The sequence below is a fragment of the Syngnathus leptorhynchus genome, chromosome 17 (assembly GCF_054491065.1).
Source record: "Syngnathus leptorhynchus isolate UIUO chromosome 17, UIUO_Slep, whole genome shotgun sequence".
Lineage (NCBI taxonomy): Eukaryota > Metazoa > Chordata > Actinopteri > Syngnathiformes > Syngnathidae > Syngnathus > Syngnathus leptorhynchus.
In genome coordinates, this window is record NC_141211.1 from 4,513,052 (window position 1) to 4,533,453 (window position 20,402).

The 20,402-nt window shown below is 41.5% G+C and overlaps 2 protein-coding genes across 5 annotated transcripts; both read right to left on the minus strand.

The window, feature by feature from the left end:
* Nucleotides 1-61: 61 nt before the first annotated feature.
* On the minus strand, nt 62-6,790 carry LOC147043264 (dixin-like). 3 transcript variants are annotated; one of them, XM_085936441.1, is made up of 21 exons: nt 6,555-6,790; nt 5,770-5,899; nt 5,382-5,507; nt 5,090-5,318; nt 4,801-4,902; nt 3,766-3,857; nt 3,585-3,688; nt 3,214-3,303; nt 2,933-2,986; nt 2,781-2,831; nt 2,587-2,691; nt 2,461-2,514; nt 2,195-2,263; nt 2,036-2,107; nt 1,903-1,968; nt 1,686-1,832; nt 1,544-1,601; nt 1,364-1,460; nt 1,189-1,297; nt 1,028-1,107; nt 62-963 (listed from the first exon to the last, which is right to left on the minus strand). In XM_085936441.1, exons 1-21 carry the CDS (start codon nt 6,615-6,617, stop codon nt 954-956), a joined length of 1,908 nt encoding a protein of 635 aa, XP_085792567.1. In that variant the 5' UTR covers nt 6,618-6,790; the 3' UTR covers nt 62-953. The 3 variants fall into 3 exon arrangements, with proteins under 3 accessions (XP_085792567.1, XP_085792568.1, XP_085792566.1); XM_085936442.1 differs by having other exon boundaries at nt 2,195-2,266; nt 3,766-3,851; nt 6,555-6,789; XM_085936440.1 differs by having other exon boundaries at nt 2,195-2,266; nt 6,555-6,789.
* Nucleotides 6,791-7,033: 243 nt separating this feature from the next.
* cfap54 (cilia and flagella associated 54) lies at nt 7,034-19,782 on the minus strand. 2 transcript variants are annotated; one of them, XM_085935553.1, is made up of 56 exons: nt 19,439-19,782; nt 19,112-19,217; nt 18,895-19,044; nt 18,622-18,787; nt 18,469-18,527; nt 18,245-18,388; nt 18,031-18,150; nt 17,856-17,957; nt 17,555-17,747; nt 17,390-17,488; nt 17,207-17,319; nt 17,004-17,121; nt 16,678-16,754; nt 16,474-16,593; nt 16,273-16,408; nt 16,133-16,188; nt 15,926-16,054; nt 15,670-15,850; nt 15,474-15,607; nt 15,154-15,351; nt 14,960-15,052; nt 14,715-14,903; nt 14,533-14,651; nt 14,312-14,459; nt 14,089-14,244; nt 13,887-14,009; nt 13,671-13,793; nt 13,440-13,560; nt 13,211-13,300; nt 13,020-13,146; nt 12,802-12,901; nt 12,667-12,740; nt 12,408-12,605; nt 12,170-12,330; nt 11,977-12,101; nt 11,691-11,900; nt 11,409-11,605; nt 11,208-11,343; nt 11,036-11,150; nt 10,616-10,969; nt 10,455-10,542; nt 10,212-10,382; nt 10,078-10,144; nt 9,823-10,008; nt 9,642-9,728; nt 9,430-9,549; nt 9,277-9,324; nt 9,037-9,178; nt 8,804-8,925; nt 8,588-8,742; nt 8,410-8,515; nt 8,146-8,293; nt 7,909-8,063; nt 7,694-7,837; nt 7,502-7,622; nt 7,034-7,362 (listed from the first exon to the last, which is right to left on the minus strand). In XM_085935553.1, the coding sequence occupies exons 1-55, from the start codon at nt 19,780-19,782 to the stop codon at nt 7,509-7,511; spliced, it is 7,557 nt and encodes a 2,518-aa protein (XP_085791679.1). In that variant the 3' UTR covers nt 7,034-7,362; nt 7,502-7,508. The 2 variants fall into 2 exon arrangements, with proteins under 2 accessions (XP_085791679.1, XP_085791677.1); XM_085935551.1 differs by having other exon boundaries at nt 9,277-9,327.
* Nucleotides 19,783-20,402: the final 620 nt, after the last annotated feature.

The following is a 20,402-nucleotide window of genomic DNA, read 5'->3' on the forward strand; positions in this document are numbered from 1 at the left end:
TGAATACCGCACGCAGAGAATTACTAGTACTGCAGACCAAAGTAAAAAATATGAAACAATATTTTTCATCTGCCAGTTTTATTTTGCACATCCTGCAATAAAAGACAAGTCACGTGTTTGTAAATCTTTAAATGCAGAATAAAAAAAATATGAAAACTGTACATTTTGCAGACCGTTATGGCATTTAGTTTGACGCATAATCTAATTGGCTTGTTAGAAAAGGAAACAGTATTTAAGCATGAGTGCAAGGGAACAGGGTCTGACATAATTTCATCAACATGGAAGCGGAACACACACACACAATAAATAAAGGTACAGTTCCTTAGTTAGGTCCTACAGGTCCAACTCATAGCAGAGCATCATTAAAAATACAAACATTACTTTTTTTTTTCCAACTAAACAGTGAACAGTAGGTTAACAGTGCCATTCATCAGCATTTCTAAGGCAAATAAATCACATACATTTGACAACTATTCACAGAAGCATGTCCAGAAAGTTAACATGCAAGGCAGTTGAGTCATTTGGGAAAAAATAAACAATATTAAGTTAACATCGGGCCACTTCCTAATTAATGTCCTATTAACTCCTGTGGTGGATAATACTGAAAACTTCAAATGACATCTGTTGCAGTCTAAAGGATCAAATGCATTCAAACAGTCTACAGTGCTGAAAAATGAATGAATGATATTCCAAACACTTCTAATACCAGGAACAGGAGGTGGACATTGTAAAATGTTAGATTTCTGGCTATTTTTGAGACATTGTAAGGAAGGTCTGGCAATATCAAGGACATGGTTACAAGGCACTGAGTTCTACGATATGACAAACATTGACACTACGGCGAGTCCAGCACAAAAAATCCACATCTCTGACTGCTTAAGTCTTGTACAAAGTGTAAAAAGTCGAATCTCAAATTGTCTTGTCCAAGCTTCCAGTTTCGTGGCCGTGTACACCTATGAAGGTCTGAAAATGTAAAAAGAGTTTAGTAAAACCTGTAAAAATAGGAGAGACATGTTGATATTGTTACCTGTCTTGACCATGGTCTTCCTCCACCCAGGCTACAATTTTGCCTTCCCATCCAGGAACGATGGCACCATCTAGGAAAACCTATAAATAATACACCACATTGGATTTCCCTTACACAATTCTCGAGTCTTCCATTGTGATGCCCCATCAGCCTCCTCTTACCTCCTCTTTCACGGTACCAAATTCCGGGTCCAAAGCCTTAAAGTGGTACCTGTAGTTCCCCTCTTGATCCACAGCTGCCTTCACATCCTTGAGAGTCACCTCACCCAACCTGTAGAAATATAACACTCACATTGAAACCATCTGTACCAATATTCCGACGTCATACTTAAAGCACCTTTTGGGTATGTTGATCATCGAAGGTGTTGGAGATCTTCCAGTGAAGTACAGTATCTTAGTGGAGGGTTTGGAGGTGCTGTTGGACTGACAAACCTCTGTAAGGAAACAAACCAGAAACACAGCAGATGACAAAACGCATAATATGCATAACTCGTGATTCGCAGACTACTCGACTTACTTGGCCAAGAGTCACAATCACTGTTCTGTCCTTTGCGTCGGGGAGACTTCCCTCTAGCCTGGGGTGAATAAAATTCACAGGGGAAGAATTCAAAAAGGAACATTTTTGTTTGATGAGGTCGAACCCACTAAAATACACATACCCTGTGTGTATGTAGAGCATGCAGTCTGTCGATAAGTGACACGATGCCTTGCTCCAGGGTGTCCAGTGTGTGGTGCTGTGGGTCGTGGGCTCTGAAGTCGTTCCTCAAACTTCGGAGTGCATCTCTGAGTAGCTGAACCTCCTCTGCCTGCAAAAAAAAAAAAAAAATGCAGTTTCATTGTCTGCTTAAAGTCAGTGAATTATCCATAACAACTTACACTTGATATGGAGGAAGCAGGATTTCCAGAGTGGCAATAGCCATTGTTTCCAGTGCATGGGGAGATCTGAAAAAGGTTTATTGTCAAATACATGCCTGGTGTTCAGAATTTGGTCGTAGTGTAATTATATTACCTGTTGTAGATCTCTAATCAATACTTCTTGCCTAATGCTGTTTTTGTGGTCTAGCTCCTTTTGTAACTCACTCTGGGTGGAAAAAAAAAAAAAAAAAAAACATCGCCCAGTAAGACGCCCGTGGAACAAAATGCAACTTATTCAACATGATTGCTCTACCTGCTCCTTTTGACTTTCTTCAAGCTTTTGTTTGAGCTGTTGCAGAAGTCGGTCCTTCTGCCCAACTTCCTTCTTCGGTAAAAAAACAGAAGACAAATAAGTTGCTTAAAGCCAACTCAAAAGAGGAATAACAACAACGAGATTTGAAACCAGCAATGCGGACCATGCAATTAAGAAATATCTACTGAGAAGAAACAAGGGGGTTTTATGTAATGCCGTCAGAAGAAAGCAACATATGGTGTTGAGTTACAGTACTGTCTGTCCACCTTGCAGTCATTCCACAGGCGATTACATTCTTCCAGCTTCCACTGCAGCTCGGTCTAGGACAAATAACATCCTATCCTTAGAATCCAAAATGACATTCAAATCGGTGATTGAGTATGTTTTCATACCTTGTGATTGTTCAGTTCATCCTTAGCCAAGCTGGCCCGAAGCAGCTCTTGCTTCAGTTGAAGTATGGCTGCCTCCTGAGTGCACAGGCGCTGCTGCTGGGCCTCCTGGAATTTTCATCACATAAGCAAAAAAAAAAAAAAAACAACCTTGATCTTACCTGACGCTATTGTGTAAATTCGGCGTTGTATCTTGCCTTGATTCCTTGGAGGTGTCTCATCTCTTGCTTACAGCACAACAGCTCCCTCTAAACCGGTGAGTTAAATATGAATGTGTCTGACATAGCAAGAAAGAGCTTGTTGGATTTAATCAAGTGCTTGAAACGAAAACAAAAAAACAAAAACGTACCTTCAGCTCCCGAGACTCCTCCATACTCTGATCCAAACGGCTGCGGATGACTACCTGGAAAGAGAGCGAGAACAAAAGGAGGAGTGTGAGAATGCACGGAAACTGACACCCGTGTCAGCGCACACACATAGCTACATTGTCACACACACAACAGTGTGTCAAGAAATGCGATCTGTGTGGAGCACGAGGAAGCAGGGTGGGAATAAAAAGGGAGGGCTCCAAAATAAAATAAAAAGTAGCAATATCAATTAAAACATATGAAAGGAAGCGGGAATGCTTACCAGCTGTTGTTCGGGATGACCGTCATCCAAATTTATATTTAAAGACTGATCTTGCTCGTCCTCCGGCAGAGAGCCTTGCAGCAGCAGGGCCTCAGAAGCACAAAAGATAAACAGTTGACACCAGGGGGCGATGTGGAGCAATGCAAAGTTCACTTTTTGTCACCATCAACAAAAATAGTTATGGAAATAATTATTTGACACTATGCTATGCTAGTGGTATTAAAAAAAAAGTCAATGCCTGAGCACAGTTCAGCTGGATTCAACTTTTAAGTTCAATACGGTTACATTAAATAGTTTTAAAGCTGTTTTTAATCATTTATTCATTCATTTATCAAACGAGAAAAACACAAACAATCATCACTTGTGTCTACCTGCAAAGCCGACACCATTTTACGAGTATCCTCAACCTCCCTCTTCAAAGTTTCACCGATGGAATATTCCCAGGTCGTCTCCGCTTCGGTAAGAGAAGACTCGACTGCATGTAGATACTTAGTAATTAATAATGAGGCACAAATCACGCAACGCGTCGTGACTCCGAGACGTAACGCTAACCCTGGTCCTCTGATTGCGAGCGCTCTTCTTGCTGGTCTGCTTGGGTGCTGGGTGGAGCTCTGGGAGATGGTAAAGGACTCACTGAGCTGAGACTCGAGAGAAACAAAGAAAGAAATATAGTGTGCAAATAAATCAAGAGAAAACACAAAGGCTTTCAAAACATACGGTTATATCACGGCACGTTGCCACAACGCCATAGAGTCGAGATAATTTTGTAATACAGTTTTAACACAATTAATCTTACCATTTAATCTGCGTTGCCCCCATCTGACTGATGTGTGCTGTGGTCCACCAGACTCATGCTAGCTCATCATCTTCCATACTCTAACACACAAATATGCACACGCCCTCTGCGTCTTGCTAGTCACATGCTACCATGGCAACCAACACAGCTTTTCCTACAAAAGCCTATCTCCTAATTAAGCCACACACAATGATGGGGTTCAACTCCTTAATACTGCTGCACCGATCAGTGCGAGAAAAAAAAAAAAAAAATGAAAAGAAACCAGAATATTAGAAACGCCTCTCAGTATGATGCAATGCCAGCCTAAAACACGACATGTGATTGAAGAGGATAAAGGCTGATTATTATTTTTTTCCCCCCTCAATCATCTGCTTTGGAACACACACACACACACACACACACACACACACACACACACACACACACACACACCATGTTACCAACCCATCGTATACCCCATCGGGCATAACACACATAGAAATAAATGGAAGAATGTAGTCTACTGTTCTGTTAGTGTGGAGAAGTAACTGTTAAAGACAGCAAATCATTGATATTATGTCACATTAACTGCAAGCAAAATTCAGCACATTCCGCCCCTGCCGTGAAAATAGATACAAACAGTCAACTGTTTGCTATATTTAAACATTTTCCTCACACTTAAGATTATAGCATTAAATGTTATTAGTTATTGCCAAACTCTCAGGCCCACAACAAAAGAAATTACAAGCTGTTACATTGAATTTCAACTTTAGATAAGCCTTGAGACGTGTCGGTACCCATTTTTCAATTACCTGTTGGTCTCTGCATTGTCCTGCTCGTCCGGGGTTCCTCTCTCGTATTGCTTCACCAGTGCACGAACACACACGCTCTTGTCCAAATCTGACCTCCAGCCACTGAAAGGATATATTTGAAATTACTGTTATGCTTTATCATGCAAATACAATGACTGACCACATCTTGACAGTCACACGGAGAACAGATAAGATGTGCAATAACAAGGCTGAGTTTGATTGACAGATTTTTCAAGTATTTTAGGGGTAGTTTAACTCAGTTTGACTTTGGAGGTTGCACATAGCGTACCTGTGAATGCGTGACGCACTTGCAGGCAGTGAGGCGTCATATCGGGCTGATGTTAGAGTAGCAGCAGCACCTTGCGCCAGTGCCACGGTGGACAGAGGATTGTGGCAGGGTACGCCTATTGAGCCCCTGACACTTCCTGAAGCCACCCTGTGATTGGCTGAGGGCTTGAAGTGAGCAGCCAGGGCCAGAATAATCCTCATCACAGATTTCAGGTTACCTTCAACAATGTCTGCAGAAAGATCATTGAAAATCATTTCAAATCCATCCAAAAATGTCGATGGTAAGACCATACCTCTTGCTGACATATGAGGCATGCGTATATGTCTGGAGGCGATGAACTGCAGGACTTGCTCCACATTCTTCCTGCTATCTTCTTTGCTTTGAGGAGCCACATAAACACCCTCAAGCACTTCCCCAGCTGTCACAAATATTATTCAGGGGAAAAAAAACAGCAAGATACAAATTATATGACCTTTCTAGAGGCTACAGGTTCATGAACTTTTTTTGACAATGGGACAGTGTGTGATATTGGAGAGTCGCCCTCTTGCGGTCGTATTGGGAAACGCACCAAGCTTTTGCGGCAGCCCTGACATCAGCAAAATTTTATTGATCGTAGTGCAGATAATTATTACTCTTTGTCCAATCACAATTTTGACAATGCTGGATTGGTGTGCATTTACCAACTAACTCTATGAGCTGTACAAGAACCACTCCATCCTGCAGATCCCTCCTGAGGTCAGTGATCGGCTTCAGTCCAGGTTTTCTCTTGAGCTGAGCGTTCACCCAGGAGATGTAGGTGGTCAGTTGTTGCTGTATTTAAAAAAAAAAAAAAAAAAGAACACAAAAAAGAAAAAAAAACATCACGGTTCAATTAAGTCAAAGTGTTTTCCTTATGGGACACTCAAGGCAGAAAATAGTGCTCCTTTGTTTATCATGCCAGGACAAAGGGGGGTGGGGCCAGCCATCTGTACCCCAACTCCAAATCTTTTTTACATTTTATTTTAAAACTATAAAAAAATATTGTCCAAAGGTACAGTTGCCTTAAAATACCACACGCATATATTTCAAGGGTTTTATTCCTTTATTTTATTTAGTAGTCCCGTCAGATCACGTGACCACCGTTGTCCGGGATACACAACCCACCCATTAACAACACATTTTTACTAATACGTAGCGCACATTTTAGCTTTATTGTATCCATCATCTAGCCGTGGTAAACTTATTTGTGACAAGCAAAAAGTGACGCATGTTTCTGTTCAAATTTTGATTTGTTTTGGGGTAAAATAACCACGTTAAACATTCTAGTTGGCATTTTTCTTGACCATTGCAAGAATAAACCACGTATATTCAGAATAAACCACCTATATTCATAGTACACGTTTGATACTATGAAATAAACAGAATCGCTCATGTCGTTGTGGTTTGCTGAAGCTAACCTACTAAACAGGAACAAGACAACGGTTACCTCGTTAAAGCCTCCGTGCAGCACCTCCTCGAGCAAACTTCCCCGAGAAAGTGAGGCGATCATCTTTCCTCTCGAAAACCCATTAAAGCCAGCATAAGCGCCGGCTAGTTACTTAGACTAGAATTTCATAGTTAGGGATGAGCAGTAATAGGTTAACTAAACAGTGCGGTTTGCGGTAGCTCTCCAAATGTCAAACATCGTTTGATGGACGGGAGGAGGAAACGGATGCCGTTAGTCAAGTAGGCATTGAATACACGTCGAGGAGCTCACACAACTTCCGGTTTGTGCTGTAAAAGTAAAACACATAATGACAACCTCCGGAAAAGGTTCGATTCCCTGTGGTGAAGATTCAGAACCAAAAGTATAATCCAAAAACATTATGACATTTGGTACCCGACGGCTACATTCACTTTTGAAAATAGAAAATATTGATAAAAAAACGCTCAAATTATAATTGAATAAAAACTAGTACTACTGTATATGTCAACGTGTTTTATTACAATAAATCAAATTCATACATTCATACAAAATCATTTTTAAAAATGAGAACATCCTTTTGATTGATTAGGTGGAGTAATTAAATGCTAAATTAATGAACAGGATATGCTGTACAAATTAAGACAATTAAAACAAAATACATAAAAACATGAATCAGGGGGAGAACAAAAAAGGTCATTCATTTTCATTAAAATTATAACTTCTTATTTGAATTCTTAACAGAAATAGCTGCTATTCTTATTTAACAAACTCATTAATTGGCTTGCAAGTTCCAGAAGTTCCTGCACTGCACTGAGATACAAAATTTGACCTGAAAGTATATTTACATGAAATTTACATATGCATGGATGTATCCATTATTTCTAATGTTGTTACTATAGGAGAACATTAAGACATTTGTATGTCTTTCCTATCATCACACACCAAAAGTATTAAAAAGTAGTACTCACCTTTTTATTAAGTTTGTTGATCTAACATTTGTATGTAAGGGAGGTAAATATTTTTGGGTCCAGGAGGAGAAATAGAAATTTTCCCATCCTCCAATGTAACATTCTCTCCAAACTCACACAGCTGAATGAAGAAAACAAACTTAGCTACAGCATTTATGTACAAACTATTTGTATGTGCTGTAATGTTTGTACCTGTTTTTGTAGAAGTTTCTGAGTTAGAGTCAGAAGTTTGCTTTGTGTGCTTTTTAGGATGCTAAGACGCAAAGTGGCTCTAATCAGAGTCACGCTGGATCCCGGTGGCATGCGAGTCCGTCCTGACAGAAGGCTCACAGCTTCCTATAAATAAACGTAATAGAGTTACAGTGGTATTTCTTTTTTTCTGTTTTCTCAATGTGTTGTGATGATACCTGCAGTAGTAACAAGCCATCATCTCCCCTGTTTCTTCGTGATTTTAATTGTGAGCCTTCAACCAGCAAAAGGGCTTGAGTGTCGACATCTCCCAAAAGAACACAGTCCTCCAGGCTCTGCTTCAAAACCTGAGCTGCCTTTTCGTGAAGCTTACCTTTAAAAAAAATATATATATCACACATTTTGCCACAATTTCAGGATTACAATTTGAGCCTGAACGTGAGACCAAGACAAACCTGGATTGGGGACTGTGACATCAGCAGCCTGCAAAAGAACACAACGTAGCAGTGCCACACGGAAACGTAACCATAGACCCCCTCCGACCCTCTCGCTGGCCTCAACTGCACTGGGGCAGTCCTCATACTGTGTGCACGGCTCAGTTCTCTGTTGGCGGAATAGAACACAAATACCCACCCGAGACTTTAAGAGATCAAACATTCTTGTCACTTTTGCAAATATAATATATATTTTATTTTAATCCCAGACATTTTCAGACAGACCTGTTCGGTTTCAGTAGGTGGATGATCAGAAGATGGTTTCTTATAATCTGGTATAGATTCTTTAATGTCCTGCAGTAGCACCAACGATGAAACTACCACATCAGAACTGAGGATGCACAGATATGAAATAAATTGGCACAATGTATGAAACATGAAGACATCCACCAAGTGCTTATACCTTTGTGCAATATGTCCTTGCTGCAGGTAAAGGTTAGCCTTGAGAAGATTTGCCTCAAGTTTCAACTCCATGTTCTGAATTTTACTGGAGGAGGGACATGGAAGTTTCTCCAAAATGGAGTCCAGAAAGCGGGCAGCTGCTTCTAGAAGAAGGTACTGCAGCACAACAGACAGATGCTAAATGAGGACAGGAAATATTGTGAAGCAAAGATCTTACCTTGATCTTTGCTCGAGTGAGGTTCTGCAGGGAAGCAAATCCTTTGGGCTTTTCCTTCTGTTGCTCCGAGTCCTCAGTGTCCGATTGGACTTGTTCCTGTTCTTCTGGGTCCACTTGAGAATCTGTCACAAATCAGATTTGTATATTTATTTTTATTTCATTTAAGCAGATATGAAATCATTAAAAAAATGAATCCTGCACAAAGTTTTTTTAAAAAAAAATAATCTGCAGACCTGGCTCAGGAGGTCCAGTTACTGAGTTACTGAGGGCCAAGATGAGCTGAACGCGTGCGAGGTTAAATCGGAGACTCAATGTGGATCCATAAAGCATGCTGACCTCTGGAGAAAGCTCACAGCTCACAAGTTCTTCTAAAGCCTAGGACAGACGTCACATGGTAAGTGTAGGAAGAACAAACAAATTCACAGAACACGGACGGAATGATAAACTCCACGGAAATGGAGAAGAGGCAGTACCTGGACATTGTCCAACAGGGACTTGTTGTTAAAAAACATCTTCTCTGACTGCTGAACAAGCACATTGTATTATTTGATCACATTTTATGAATTTTAATATTACTCATCTGATATTCTCAAATATGGTCTTAAAAAATGTGCGAGCGCTCTTACTTGGAGCGACTCACGAACAATATAGCGTCCATTAGGAAGAAGAATCCCGGCCCCTCTTGAAAGCTCCTCTGTCTGCTTGATGGCCTCGGAGAAGAGGCACAGTTCAGTGAGCGCTCGTATCTGCAGTGAATATCAACAAAATGAAAAAAAAAAGAAATCAACACAATAATTTCCGAACAGGTGAGAGCAGTCAACCGAAAACGTATTCGGACCTTAAGTATTCTGCTTTCAACATTACGGTGAACATCTCTGCACAATATCCCCACCAGATGCTGATAAAGTGCCAGCATGGGAAGCAGCTGAAATTGCAAACTTGATTTAGCACACTTACTGAAGATGGAACACAATATTTAGCAACACCGAAATAATGAATGGCAGACGTGTTTTATGTACCGTTAAGTAGTAGCCCGCGATAAACAGCCATTGGCAAATAAAATTCAGGCCGCCGACGGTGGCGGCGAGATCAGCTCTGTTGGGTTCTGAGAAAAGGTAGACTCCGGGAAGAAGTGCATCACCGATGCTGTGTGAAGCATACTGGAGGTCATTCAGAGGATGAGCCAAGGAGCAACACAGCACACACTAGGGAAGACGGGGAAGCGCATCTAAAAAATGCAATAACAACTCACGGTGAGTGTCAAATTTATTTACCTTAAAAAGGTGAGCTGATAAGAGACAGCACTTGGTCCTCTGGCTGATATCTGAAGTTAGAATATACCTACACAAATGTTCCATGTTAAAAGCCCACGCTGTCAAATATTTTAATAGATCTCATTTGAACCTACTGCGCAATTTTAGCGGTGATCACAGCAGCCTGAAGACATCCCCAAAGACCAGCCTGTCTTAGAGTGTGTTGCTGGGTGCCGCCCCCAAAAGACACCCAGTCCCATTTATCCATCACCGCTGAGCTGTGTAAGGCGGCATCGACGGCTTTACTCCAACAACAATGCGCCATCCTAGAAAAGGTTCATCATAAAATGCTCGTTTCAGCGTGCAAATACAGATTCACGGAATAGATTTTTTCCGACCGTGTGTTTGAATCGTAGAAATGTAGATTTCCCATTTCATGTAGAGCAAACACACTGAGGGATTTTTGGTGATTGGTTTGAAGATATTCTGTAAGAAATGAAAATATTGTTGGTTCAATGAATTTTGTTTTTTTCTGAACCTTTGTATTTTGTGTTCTTACCTGTGGCGGCAAAGTATGTCGAGATGATTCTGGACAGGTACTCGGGGTTGACGGGGTGATTGTAGAGCGTATCCGGAGTGATGTGGCCTTTATTAATCAGGTCCCAAGGCTGAATATTTGGTGTGGTGTTAAGTATGGGATTGAAATCAATCACATCTGCTGTGTCCTCACAACACTGCTCGGTTTCAACACCGGGTTGCGTGTGAGCTAGTAGCAGTAGCAGTAACGATCTGCTATAACGGAAGACTTGAAGACAATGCGGTTTTCGTTCAATAGCTTGACGGTAATAGTGGAGCGTGTTGGCCACATCCAGAGGAACGCACACGAGATCCTGAGAGCGCCTGATTTCCGCATCTTAACAACAATACGTGAAAAGATTAGTCACATGATTAAAAACATGCTACAGTTGGGTGTTCTAACCTATGAGTTCAGTTTCATCATTGGTTCCGAACTTCACAGAACTTGATGACTGGTTGGCAGATTGACGAACCCACCCGCTAAATAGCTGACACAGCGCGTAACTCTTGTATGTTACCTAAAACATAAAAAGCAGTGAGAACAATTTGTGAATGATGATGTCTTAACGTGTTACCTCCTTGCCGGTGGCCCATTGAGTCTTGACGTGGTGTGGTTGTGGCACTCTACACCCGCCATTGGCACAAATCCTTTCGAGGAGCCTCCTCTGGGCCAGGACCAACAGCGGAGTCACGGTCAAGGCGAATCGTTCGCTAGGATGACAATAGAAAATATCAAAGTGGATTCTCCTCCTTGCGAAGTGCCTGAAATTATTTACCGGGTGTATGAGTTGAAAATGAGAGCAAAGTGTGCCAAGTGTTCCCATTTTCCACATTCGTGGAGAAGCTCCAGAGTGCGCAACACTAAACTGTACACAAAGCGAATGTCAACTTGGGTGCAGTCATCCAAAGGGCCTGAGAAACGAAGATTGAACTCCGGGTCTTCCTCAGTCACGTCGTCATAAAGATGCCACAGCTTCGGGTGTGAATGGAAGAAAGCAAAATCATTTCAGATATGACTTCCTGTTTAGATATAAAATTATGGAGCATGTGACACGTACTCCCAGTCTGCTTAGCATGTCCATGATAAGATCTGTTGCGAGCACTAATAAGGGGGTGAAGGTGTTGCGCAATTCATGCAATGCAACCGAGGCCGGAGGTTGAAAATGACAAATTGTCTCTTGTAATGCAGTAAGTCTGTTGCTTTCTTCCCACACAGTATGACAGACCTTCTGTAAATTAGTCCAGTGACCTCCACGGTGGGCTAATGTCTGAAAAAAATAAAATAAATTGTAACATTTTCATAAGCTCATCTAAAAATATGTGGTGTAGGAAAACAAACAGTACCATGGCCCTTCGTATATAAAAAGAAGCTTTCTCCAGTGAGTCCATTGGGATGTTTTTTGGCACCTCAAGCGCTTGAGGGGGTTCATCAACCTCCTCGCAACTCTCCACACTGTCAAAACTAGTCTCTAGTGGAAGAAAGCAAATTATTATCTCCATTTTTTCTTTTTTTTTTTTATGGTCGCAGCTTACTCACCATTTTTATCCTTGCTCGAACCGTCATCTGATAACTCAGATTGTGATGAGTCCGTCTCTGAATTAACTTCACGGATGGTGGCTTGCTGTTCCTCAAAGTTCCTCTTCAGCAGGACACCAGAGTTGGCCAGAAAGAAGATTGAGGGATTTAAGTGGCTGTACCTGAAACGTAAACAAACTAAATGAATGAAGCCCTGTCAGAATGTTGCTGTTATGGGAAGTACTCGTAATGTATGAACCTGGATTGCAGGGACCTTTCGTGGAATGGATCTACGTCCTGTTGGAATAGTGCAAGATGTGCCTGAGCGATGGTGTAATTGATCTGAGACCTCCACACTCTTTCCTCAGTGCATCTCCTTCTCAACTGAAGCCGCCTGGTGTGGCGTTGCACCAGAGCGTTCATTGAAGACAGCAGGCGGTCTACAGCCTTCAGCTCCCTAGGGCAATAACAGAATCTTAAGATTCCATCAATCAAATTCCGAGTCAAAAATAGTCTACCTGACGGTTCTCGCCGTCAGAAGTGCTCCGCGTCGAAGCTTCTTGCGTTTCTTAATAGGCTTATTCGATGTCTCCTGCAAAAATGAAAGGTTTTCCTTATCTTATTGTGAACGGCCGCTGAGCATCCGTGTTTACCTGTGATGTTTGACTTTCCGTCGCAGTGGTCTCAGTTTCTTTTTCACACGAGTTGATTCTCTCCGGACATTTGGTGGATTTGATCATTTCCTCGTCTCTCCTGGCACAGAGCATTTGCATGAAGACAATCTCTGTAATCCATTGTTGATTCAAGAACAAAAGCAGAATTTTTTTTTTTTTTTTATTGAAGTAAAACTATGCTTTGTAACAACTCATACCTGGAGAGAAAACGAAATATGGTTTCACCCCATTGTAAAACAATATCAATCTCTCCTTCCTCTAAGGCTCTCTGAAGTAAGAGCGAGAAAATCTCCACGAAATTTGAATGGGTGCCGAGCTGCATCACTATGGCCAAAAATACAAGACGCATAAGTGCAAATGGGAAATGTTAATTTGATACGCTACCTACCAATTCGATAGGCATGCTGTAGCGTGCTAGTGAGGATCCGCTCACGCAAAGTGGCAGTGTCCTCAGAACCCTTCAGGGAAGGGGAACTCTCTACGGAAACAAACATAGCCAATATAATCTGATTATGGAAAACTAGAGCAATTTAATATTCTTGCTTTTTTTAAAATGTACATTATTTCTGATGGGAAAATGTATTTCAAAATTCAATTATTTGTTTAAAGATTATTACCAATTACTGTATCAGGATCTGCATCAGCTGTGATGACATCATTGAATTTCTGAAATAGTGCCTTCAGTTGCATACTTTTTTTCATTTCTTTCTTCAATGCTCCAGGATCTTCGGTCCTTGACTTTGAGCACACGGAAGCAAAAACACAGGAAATGGATTGAAAATCCAAACTTAAAAAGTTTGGTTAAGTTTGAGAATGAAAAAAAACAAAACAAAACTTTTTCTCTTTACCGACAGACGTTTGCAAGTAAGTCCAATGAACCTCTCCTGGGCGTCAAAGACATCTTGGAGAAGAGCTTGACCACGATCTTTCACCACGGAGGCCTTCTGATGCTCATTCAGTGCGCGCAACGCCTGGAGGTGATGGATAATAAATATCAAAGCTTCATGATTTCGATTCAAACACTGTGTGTGGGTTTGATGCTTCCAAGGGAGGAGACACACAACCTTGGTTAGATAGTTGGTGATGCAGCCAATCATATGCATAAGTGTCTCCACTGTGTTTCTGGACCATTTTTGTTTGAGGTGCCCTTCATTGTCTTTCAATACATTCAAACATTTGGTCAGCAACTGCAAAAGAAAACGACGGTAATTTGGTTTCAACATTGTTACACTGGGGGGGGGAGAAAAAGTCCAAATGATCTTTGACCTTGACTGCAGGATCGCAATTGATTTGATGGAAGACGAACGGAACCAAAAGGCCGTAACAGCTTATGACGGCTTGAACGGCAGAACTGCTGTCGTTTAACCACATTGCCAAGTCCATGGCTACTAGCAATCGTTCACATTCGGCTAGTCTGACTTCCTAAATAAGCAACACATGCGAGATCCATTTTAAAAAGATGAACGATTCTTTCTTACGCTGTACACACCTGTTTCCAGACAAACAGTCCACAGATGCTTCCTGAGTCGCAGAGGAGTGATTGCTGCTGAATGTTGATGTCTGTCTCAATGAAGATGGACGTGAGGAAGAGCTGGCACAGGAGTGGAGATGAGCATTGCAGATGTTTCATGCACAATCTTTAAAGAAAAACAAAAGTAGACTAAGATGAGTAAAGGAAACATTTAGGTGTTTGAGGTTTGAGTCCCTCACGCTTTTGAAGTGAGTCGATCCTGTGATTTGTCAGGCCTGATATCAGGAAAGGTAAAATAACTCCATAATTCCTTGCAGGCTTTCTTGGCAATGTCAAATTGTTTGGTTTGAAATGCCACCTGAGAACAAAGGTCAAAGAAAAGTCACTTTGGTAACAACAATAGTTGCAAATGTGGGAATACCTGTGCCAAGTGAGCCCACGAGGAAAGCAGCGACTGCGGCATGGAAGTCATTAGTGGGTAGGTGGACGCTCCAATTGCATTGCCCAGTAACTTTCCTTGGTTGGTGTATGCTGCTATGGCAAAAACGTACTTCTGGTTGGGTTCTAGCCTCTCCGCCTTCAGCTGCCATTCACCGCATACTGCCGGCACCTGCGAACAATTTGTCACAGTCATGCTATCGATGATGTTTGAAATGAATAGCGTACCAAATTCCCAGTTCCCGCCAGGCTGCAGTCTCCGAGGCGGACTTTCAGGTCGAGACCCTCGGCTGCACGTCCGCACAGTTGGTACCAGCACACCTTGATTGATGAAGGAAGCAAATTGTGTTGTTTGTGCGCTTGAAAATAAATAAATAAATAAATAAATAAATAATAATAATAATAAGAGAGGAAAATTTTACTTGTCCCTCCATGTGGTAAGGAGCAGGAGCAAAGGTTAAGGAATTGTTGGTGCGTGAGATTAAGACAGGTCGAGGTGGAGGGATTTCCTTTTCGTCCTTCATTACTTTGCCTTTATTTTCATGTGCTAATTTTGGGCTGTTGGCGATATATAGTTTTCTTTCTTCTATCGCTGCCTTCTCTATTAATACACAAGCTTCCTGGTAAAAGTGATGAGTGTTGTGATTTGGTTAGTGGTAAATCCTTCGAAAGGTTATTGTGAATTTTAGGTTCATCTTGAAATTTTCATGCACAAGCCGAATATCCATTTTTAATATACAACCTCTAGTAGACTCCTGGTTACACTGGACTCATTAGACGTCTTTCCATCATACAACAGCAAGGACTTCTGGACCAGGAAAAGTGCTTTAGACACTTTGTTCTTCTTGATCTTGTCCAGAAGGTCAGATTCGGTCACTAAAAAAAAAAGAAAAGAAGATAAGCATCTGCAAATGTTATAGTTATTCAAAATGACTCACCTGCATTTAACTGCATTAACTTGAGAGATGCCCGGTGGTAAATAATGTCCAGTTCAAGTAGAATGTCGACAGCAAGCATGAATGTATGAGTGGACGGGTGGGACCATTCCTTTTTTAGATCCGAAACAATTTCTTCCTTTTGCTTCTCACTTATTTCAGCGTTTCCTCTTCCATCTTCCCTCTTGGAGAAGAAGACAATCACAGCACCCGAACAGGAAGACTTTTTTTGAAGTAAGCGCCAAATGAATGCACTTGCCAGCAGGTAAGTAATGTCAAGGGGAGCTGCGCCATCTTGGGGCATCAATGTGACCACACGTTTGACCAGAGCCTCGAAACCCTTCTCAACCACCATGCACACTTTCTGAAGAAGCTCTTTACGTGACCCCTGTACAAGAAAGTAAAAAAAAAAAATCAACCCTAGCTTATTATATATTCTTATTATTTATGCAAATTAGTTCAGTACCTTCAGCAGAGTGAAGCAGTATTTCTTTTCACTACCGGCTTTGACTTTAAGTGGAACTATGGAGAAGACATTTTAGAAATCAAAAAGTATTCTAGTAGCAGGGAGGACAACATGATCCAGAACAAAATTGGCTTGCTCACCCTGCTCGGTGCGATCGGCCGCACTCTCCAGCAGTAAGACTAAAGTGTTGATCATCTCGGCTGTCTTGATGCAGTCGACCGTTGCCAGGTTACAGGCAAAGGCCACCTCACACTGCATGAAGAGCCACCACGCCCACTGCATAAAGAAAGAGGTGAGCGCAACATAAATCCCATGGAAAGTGTTTTGAAACAATTTTTCACCTTGTCATGGTCCTGTGTGTATTCTGGGTTTCTAATCTGATCCATCTGAATCACCAGCTTCAGTTTCCCCCAGAGAAAGAGCAGAACATCCCAAACTAATTCGGTATCCGGCTGGGCCTCCTACAAAGCAATACATGCATCTTTATTCGAACCGTGAGAAAATCCTCCATGTCACAACATTAATCTTGTTGAATTTTAACTTACTGGAATAGACTCGCAAACTGCCTTGTGCAGAGTCTCGGTCAGGCCAATGATGATATCGAGTGACCCCCGGAGTTTGTCTGCACAAAACAAGAGCAGATTCAAATACAACTCGATAATCAGGATTGTATTTGGCACTAAAAACATCATTTGATAGATGTGTGTGAATATCAGGTGGGCTGTAGAACTGCAAATGTTTTGTCTTCATTTCTCTATGCCGGCAATTTTTTTTATTGTGATAATTGTTTGGTGGTGTGTGTCGTGATCTTGAAAAAACAAAAAGTGCCTTTGTTCATGAAAAGATAGAAAATGTTGGACCAGACAATCACTTCTACTACCAGCGACGTCCTCTCTATGACGCCTTCTGTGTGAAGTTTTCAGAGTAATAAAACCATTGATCAAGGCCAGCTCGTATTCCGCTTTCCGGAATGCAGGACCTTCCACAACCTGACACACAAAGACAGCGTCCATTAAAGCAGACATCATGACCTTTCTCTCTACAAAAACCGGACGAGCAAAAAAAGAATCTCACAGACAAAATCTCCAGCATCATTCGTGAATGTTCAACAAAAACATCAGGTTGCTTGGTCTGAATCATCAACTTGATGAATCTGACGGCGGTCGTGACGGGCACTTTGTTTTCTCCTGGGGACAAAAACAACTTACAAAATGATTCACTGGCTGTTGAACATAAATAAAAACAACGGCAAACAACCTGCAATAGCTAATTCCATCAGCGTTGATGTCATGGACAATGCACTAAGAGGTGCACCGGACTGGTCTTGACGTTTCTGTTCAGTAGTTGTAGCCACTCCTTGACATAAATTCCAGTTACAATCTCACTTGATCAATTGTATCTTTTTTTTTTTTTTTAACCTACCAGATAATATACTAATACCAGAGGCAAGGAGCTCCAGGACCACTTCCTGCAGCTCGAGTTCTTCCGGTACTCTTGCCTGTAGCGGGCGCATGGAGCTGTCCCAAAGGGCTTCACAGATGGCCAAGAATTGTGCCGCACTGCTGTCGAAAAGGCCCATGAGCATTCGCTCTGTGGCATTACGAGGCCACGGGATCTACGGCACATTCAGAATTGAAAAAATAAAATAAAATACTGCAACTTTAGGAATAATGCAACTTTTCAAAATTGACTTTTCAACCAAACATTGATTTCTTTTCTGTACATTTGGAAAGTCCTTTGGAGTAGTTTTGCTCTTGATTGTAATCATATGTTTGGGTTTCCTCCTGGTTTCAAACACAGCCCGCTTGAACATCATGGTAGCCAACTGGAAGAAAAACAAAAGTTCAAGACAATTAAAAGTCAAATCAGACAATGGACGGATAAAAGTGATCCAATGCCTTGATGGAGGCTTCTCTAAAGGTCTTTTGAGTCTCTTTGTTTGCGGCACTATCATTTTCCTTATCCTTCTCCTGCTCTGCGAGTGCATTGATTTTTCCAAGTGCTCTCCTGGCAAATTCCTGTAAGCATACAAAAACACAGGAATACAAAATTAAAAGAAGACAACCTTTTTATTGGATCCAACACATAAATTCAAGTTGGGCTGGGTTTCACCTCTGCCTGTAGGGAAGCACGGTTGTCATAGTAACAGTAACAAACAGTACAGTAAAGTTTGACAAGCCATGGCAGATGTTTAATAGTCATGAGAGGCATGGTTGACTCTAAAGTAAGGCTTGCCCACAGAATGTACTCCATTGCCTAAAAGAGATCACGAAAAAGGAAAAAGTTGCTTCATGTGAAAACAGAATTTAAGGTGAGACGTTTCTTGCACGGCATACCTTTGCACTATGATTCAAAGACATCAGGTAGGTACACATTTTGAAGATGTGCAATGTACCTGGAAAAAGTATTGGAAAGAAAAGATCAAGTTTGGCCTCATCTGTTTCACAGAAAAGAATTACTGTCCCATGAAATGAAGAAAACTAGTCTACCATTATAAGTGATCCAGTAGTAATGCTTGTTCTGCTGAAATGCCTGCATCATTATCCTGATGAAGTTCAGCACATGCAGCAGTTTGGAAAGCCCCTTCTGGCTGAGAACCATGGGCCTTTTCTCCAACTCAAATATGCACTGTGCACAGCCCAGCATTGAGCGGACCTATACAAACATACCAGGAGCCAAAAATCATACAACTATGATGCTACACAGGAACACTTGTAGTGATGGGGGAAGAAAAATAATCACAATACATGAAAATAAAATACCTTCATGATCAAGACATCTTGGTCTGCATCAAAACCTCCAGGAAAGAAGCATTTGATAAAGTGGTCCACGCTTTTAATGTCAGTTATACTAGTTGAGCAGAACTGAAGCAGGTGCAGACTGTAGCCTTGTGACAGAGCCGCCTGGTACAACTGAGTAAAGAAGTGACTCATAAATACAAATGACCAAAAAAATGACTCAATACAGTTTGACAATTACCTTTAGTCCAGTGAGAAAGTCTCCAATTCGTAACATGCGGTCCTGATACAATTTAAAAGGTAAACGTGGTTTGAAGTTTTGCCAGATCTCTGCCAGCAGTGTAATCCTTTCAATATTAATAACACAAAACATTCAATATCATGACAGTGCCATACAATAATAGGTAATCAATAACCCCAAATTGTAATACCCCCCCCCCCCCCATAATACTGTTTTGTTTATATTATTTACAGCTTGAAAATAAAATATATTGTTTATTTTAAAAAAAAAAAAAAAAAAAAAACGTGCTGCTTGCCTACTACAGCATTTAGAAGTTAGCTATCTTACCCTTTAGCATACGAGACGTTGTCCTGGCAGGTGGACGATACTCGTTTCATGACAGTCATAAACGAGTTAATTTCTCGCTCAAAAGACACAATGACCGGATTTCTTTTGTCAACTTTGCCATAATAGGTCGCTGGAAAATCCATCGAGGCCATAATAATAGTTTTTACCCACCAACAAGCGTGAGGCGAAGGCATATCACCATGGTAACGACGACGCCAAATAAAGCAAAGTGATGCGTTAAAAGACATCGGAATTTTCACACTGTTGATATCGCAGTTGTATTTGTGGAGATAAAGTTTAGTATAATATTGTGAACACAGTACATGGCGTGTATTTACAAACATTTCTTTTTTTTAATCACCTTTGTTGATGAAAAATGCCCAGTTTTCAATACAGCCCGAATGTCAATTGGCAAGCTTGACATGGGCCGGGGGGGAATGAAATATTTCACAACTCAACAAATATGACCACCAAGAACCGGCTGCCACTGCCAGCAAAAATTTGTAGAGGACTTCATATTTGACATCTGAGCTCACAGCAAAATGATACGCTCTTTAGCTGCCACCTAATGCAGCACCGTACAAACTCATCACTTCCCATTCAAGCCCAACATCCACTTTGCTCGCAGTCCTAAAGCTTCTGGCACTGGCAGGGCCACACGGCTAATGCTCTGGAAGCTCGTCCTCATACAGGGATCCAGACGGGGGCATTTCCTGGGTCCTGCACATAAGCAGCATCAGCACTATTTGCAGCCAGATGGGACGAGGCAGAGAGACGCTGAGAGGAAAAATAGAGGGAGGGGAGAGACGGCGGCCAGCCACCGTTGGGGAGATGAAACAATGAGGGCAATGGTGGGACAAACAGTTGACATCATTGTTCCAGAAAGATCAGCCTGTTGGCAGGGTCACTGTGCAAGTTGGGTTGTTATGGCGGGGTGTGTGTGTGTGTGTGTGTGTTGCACACA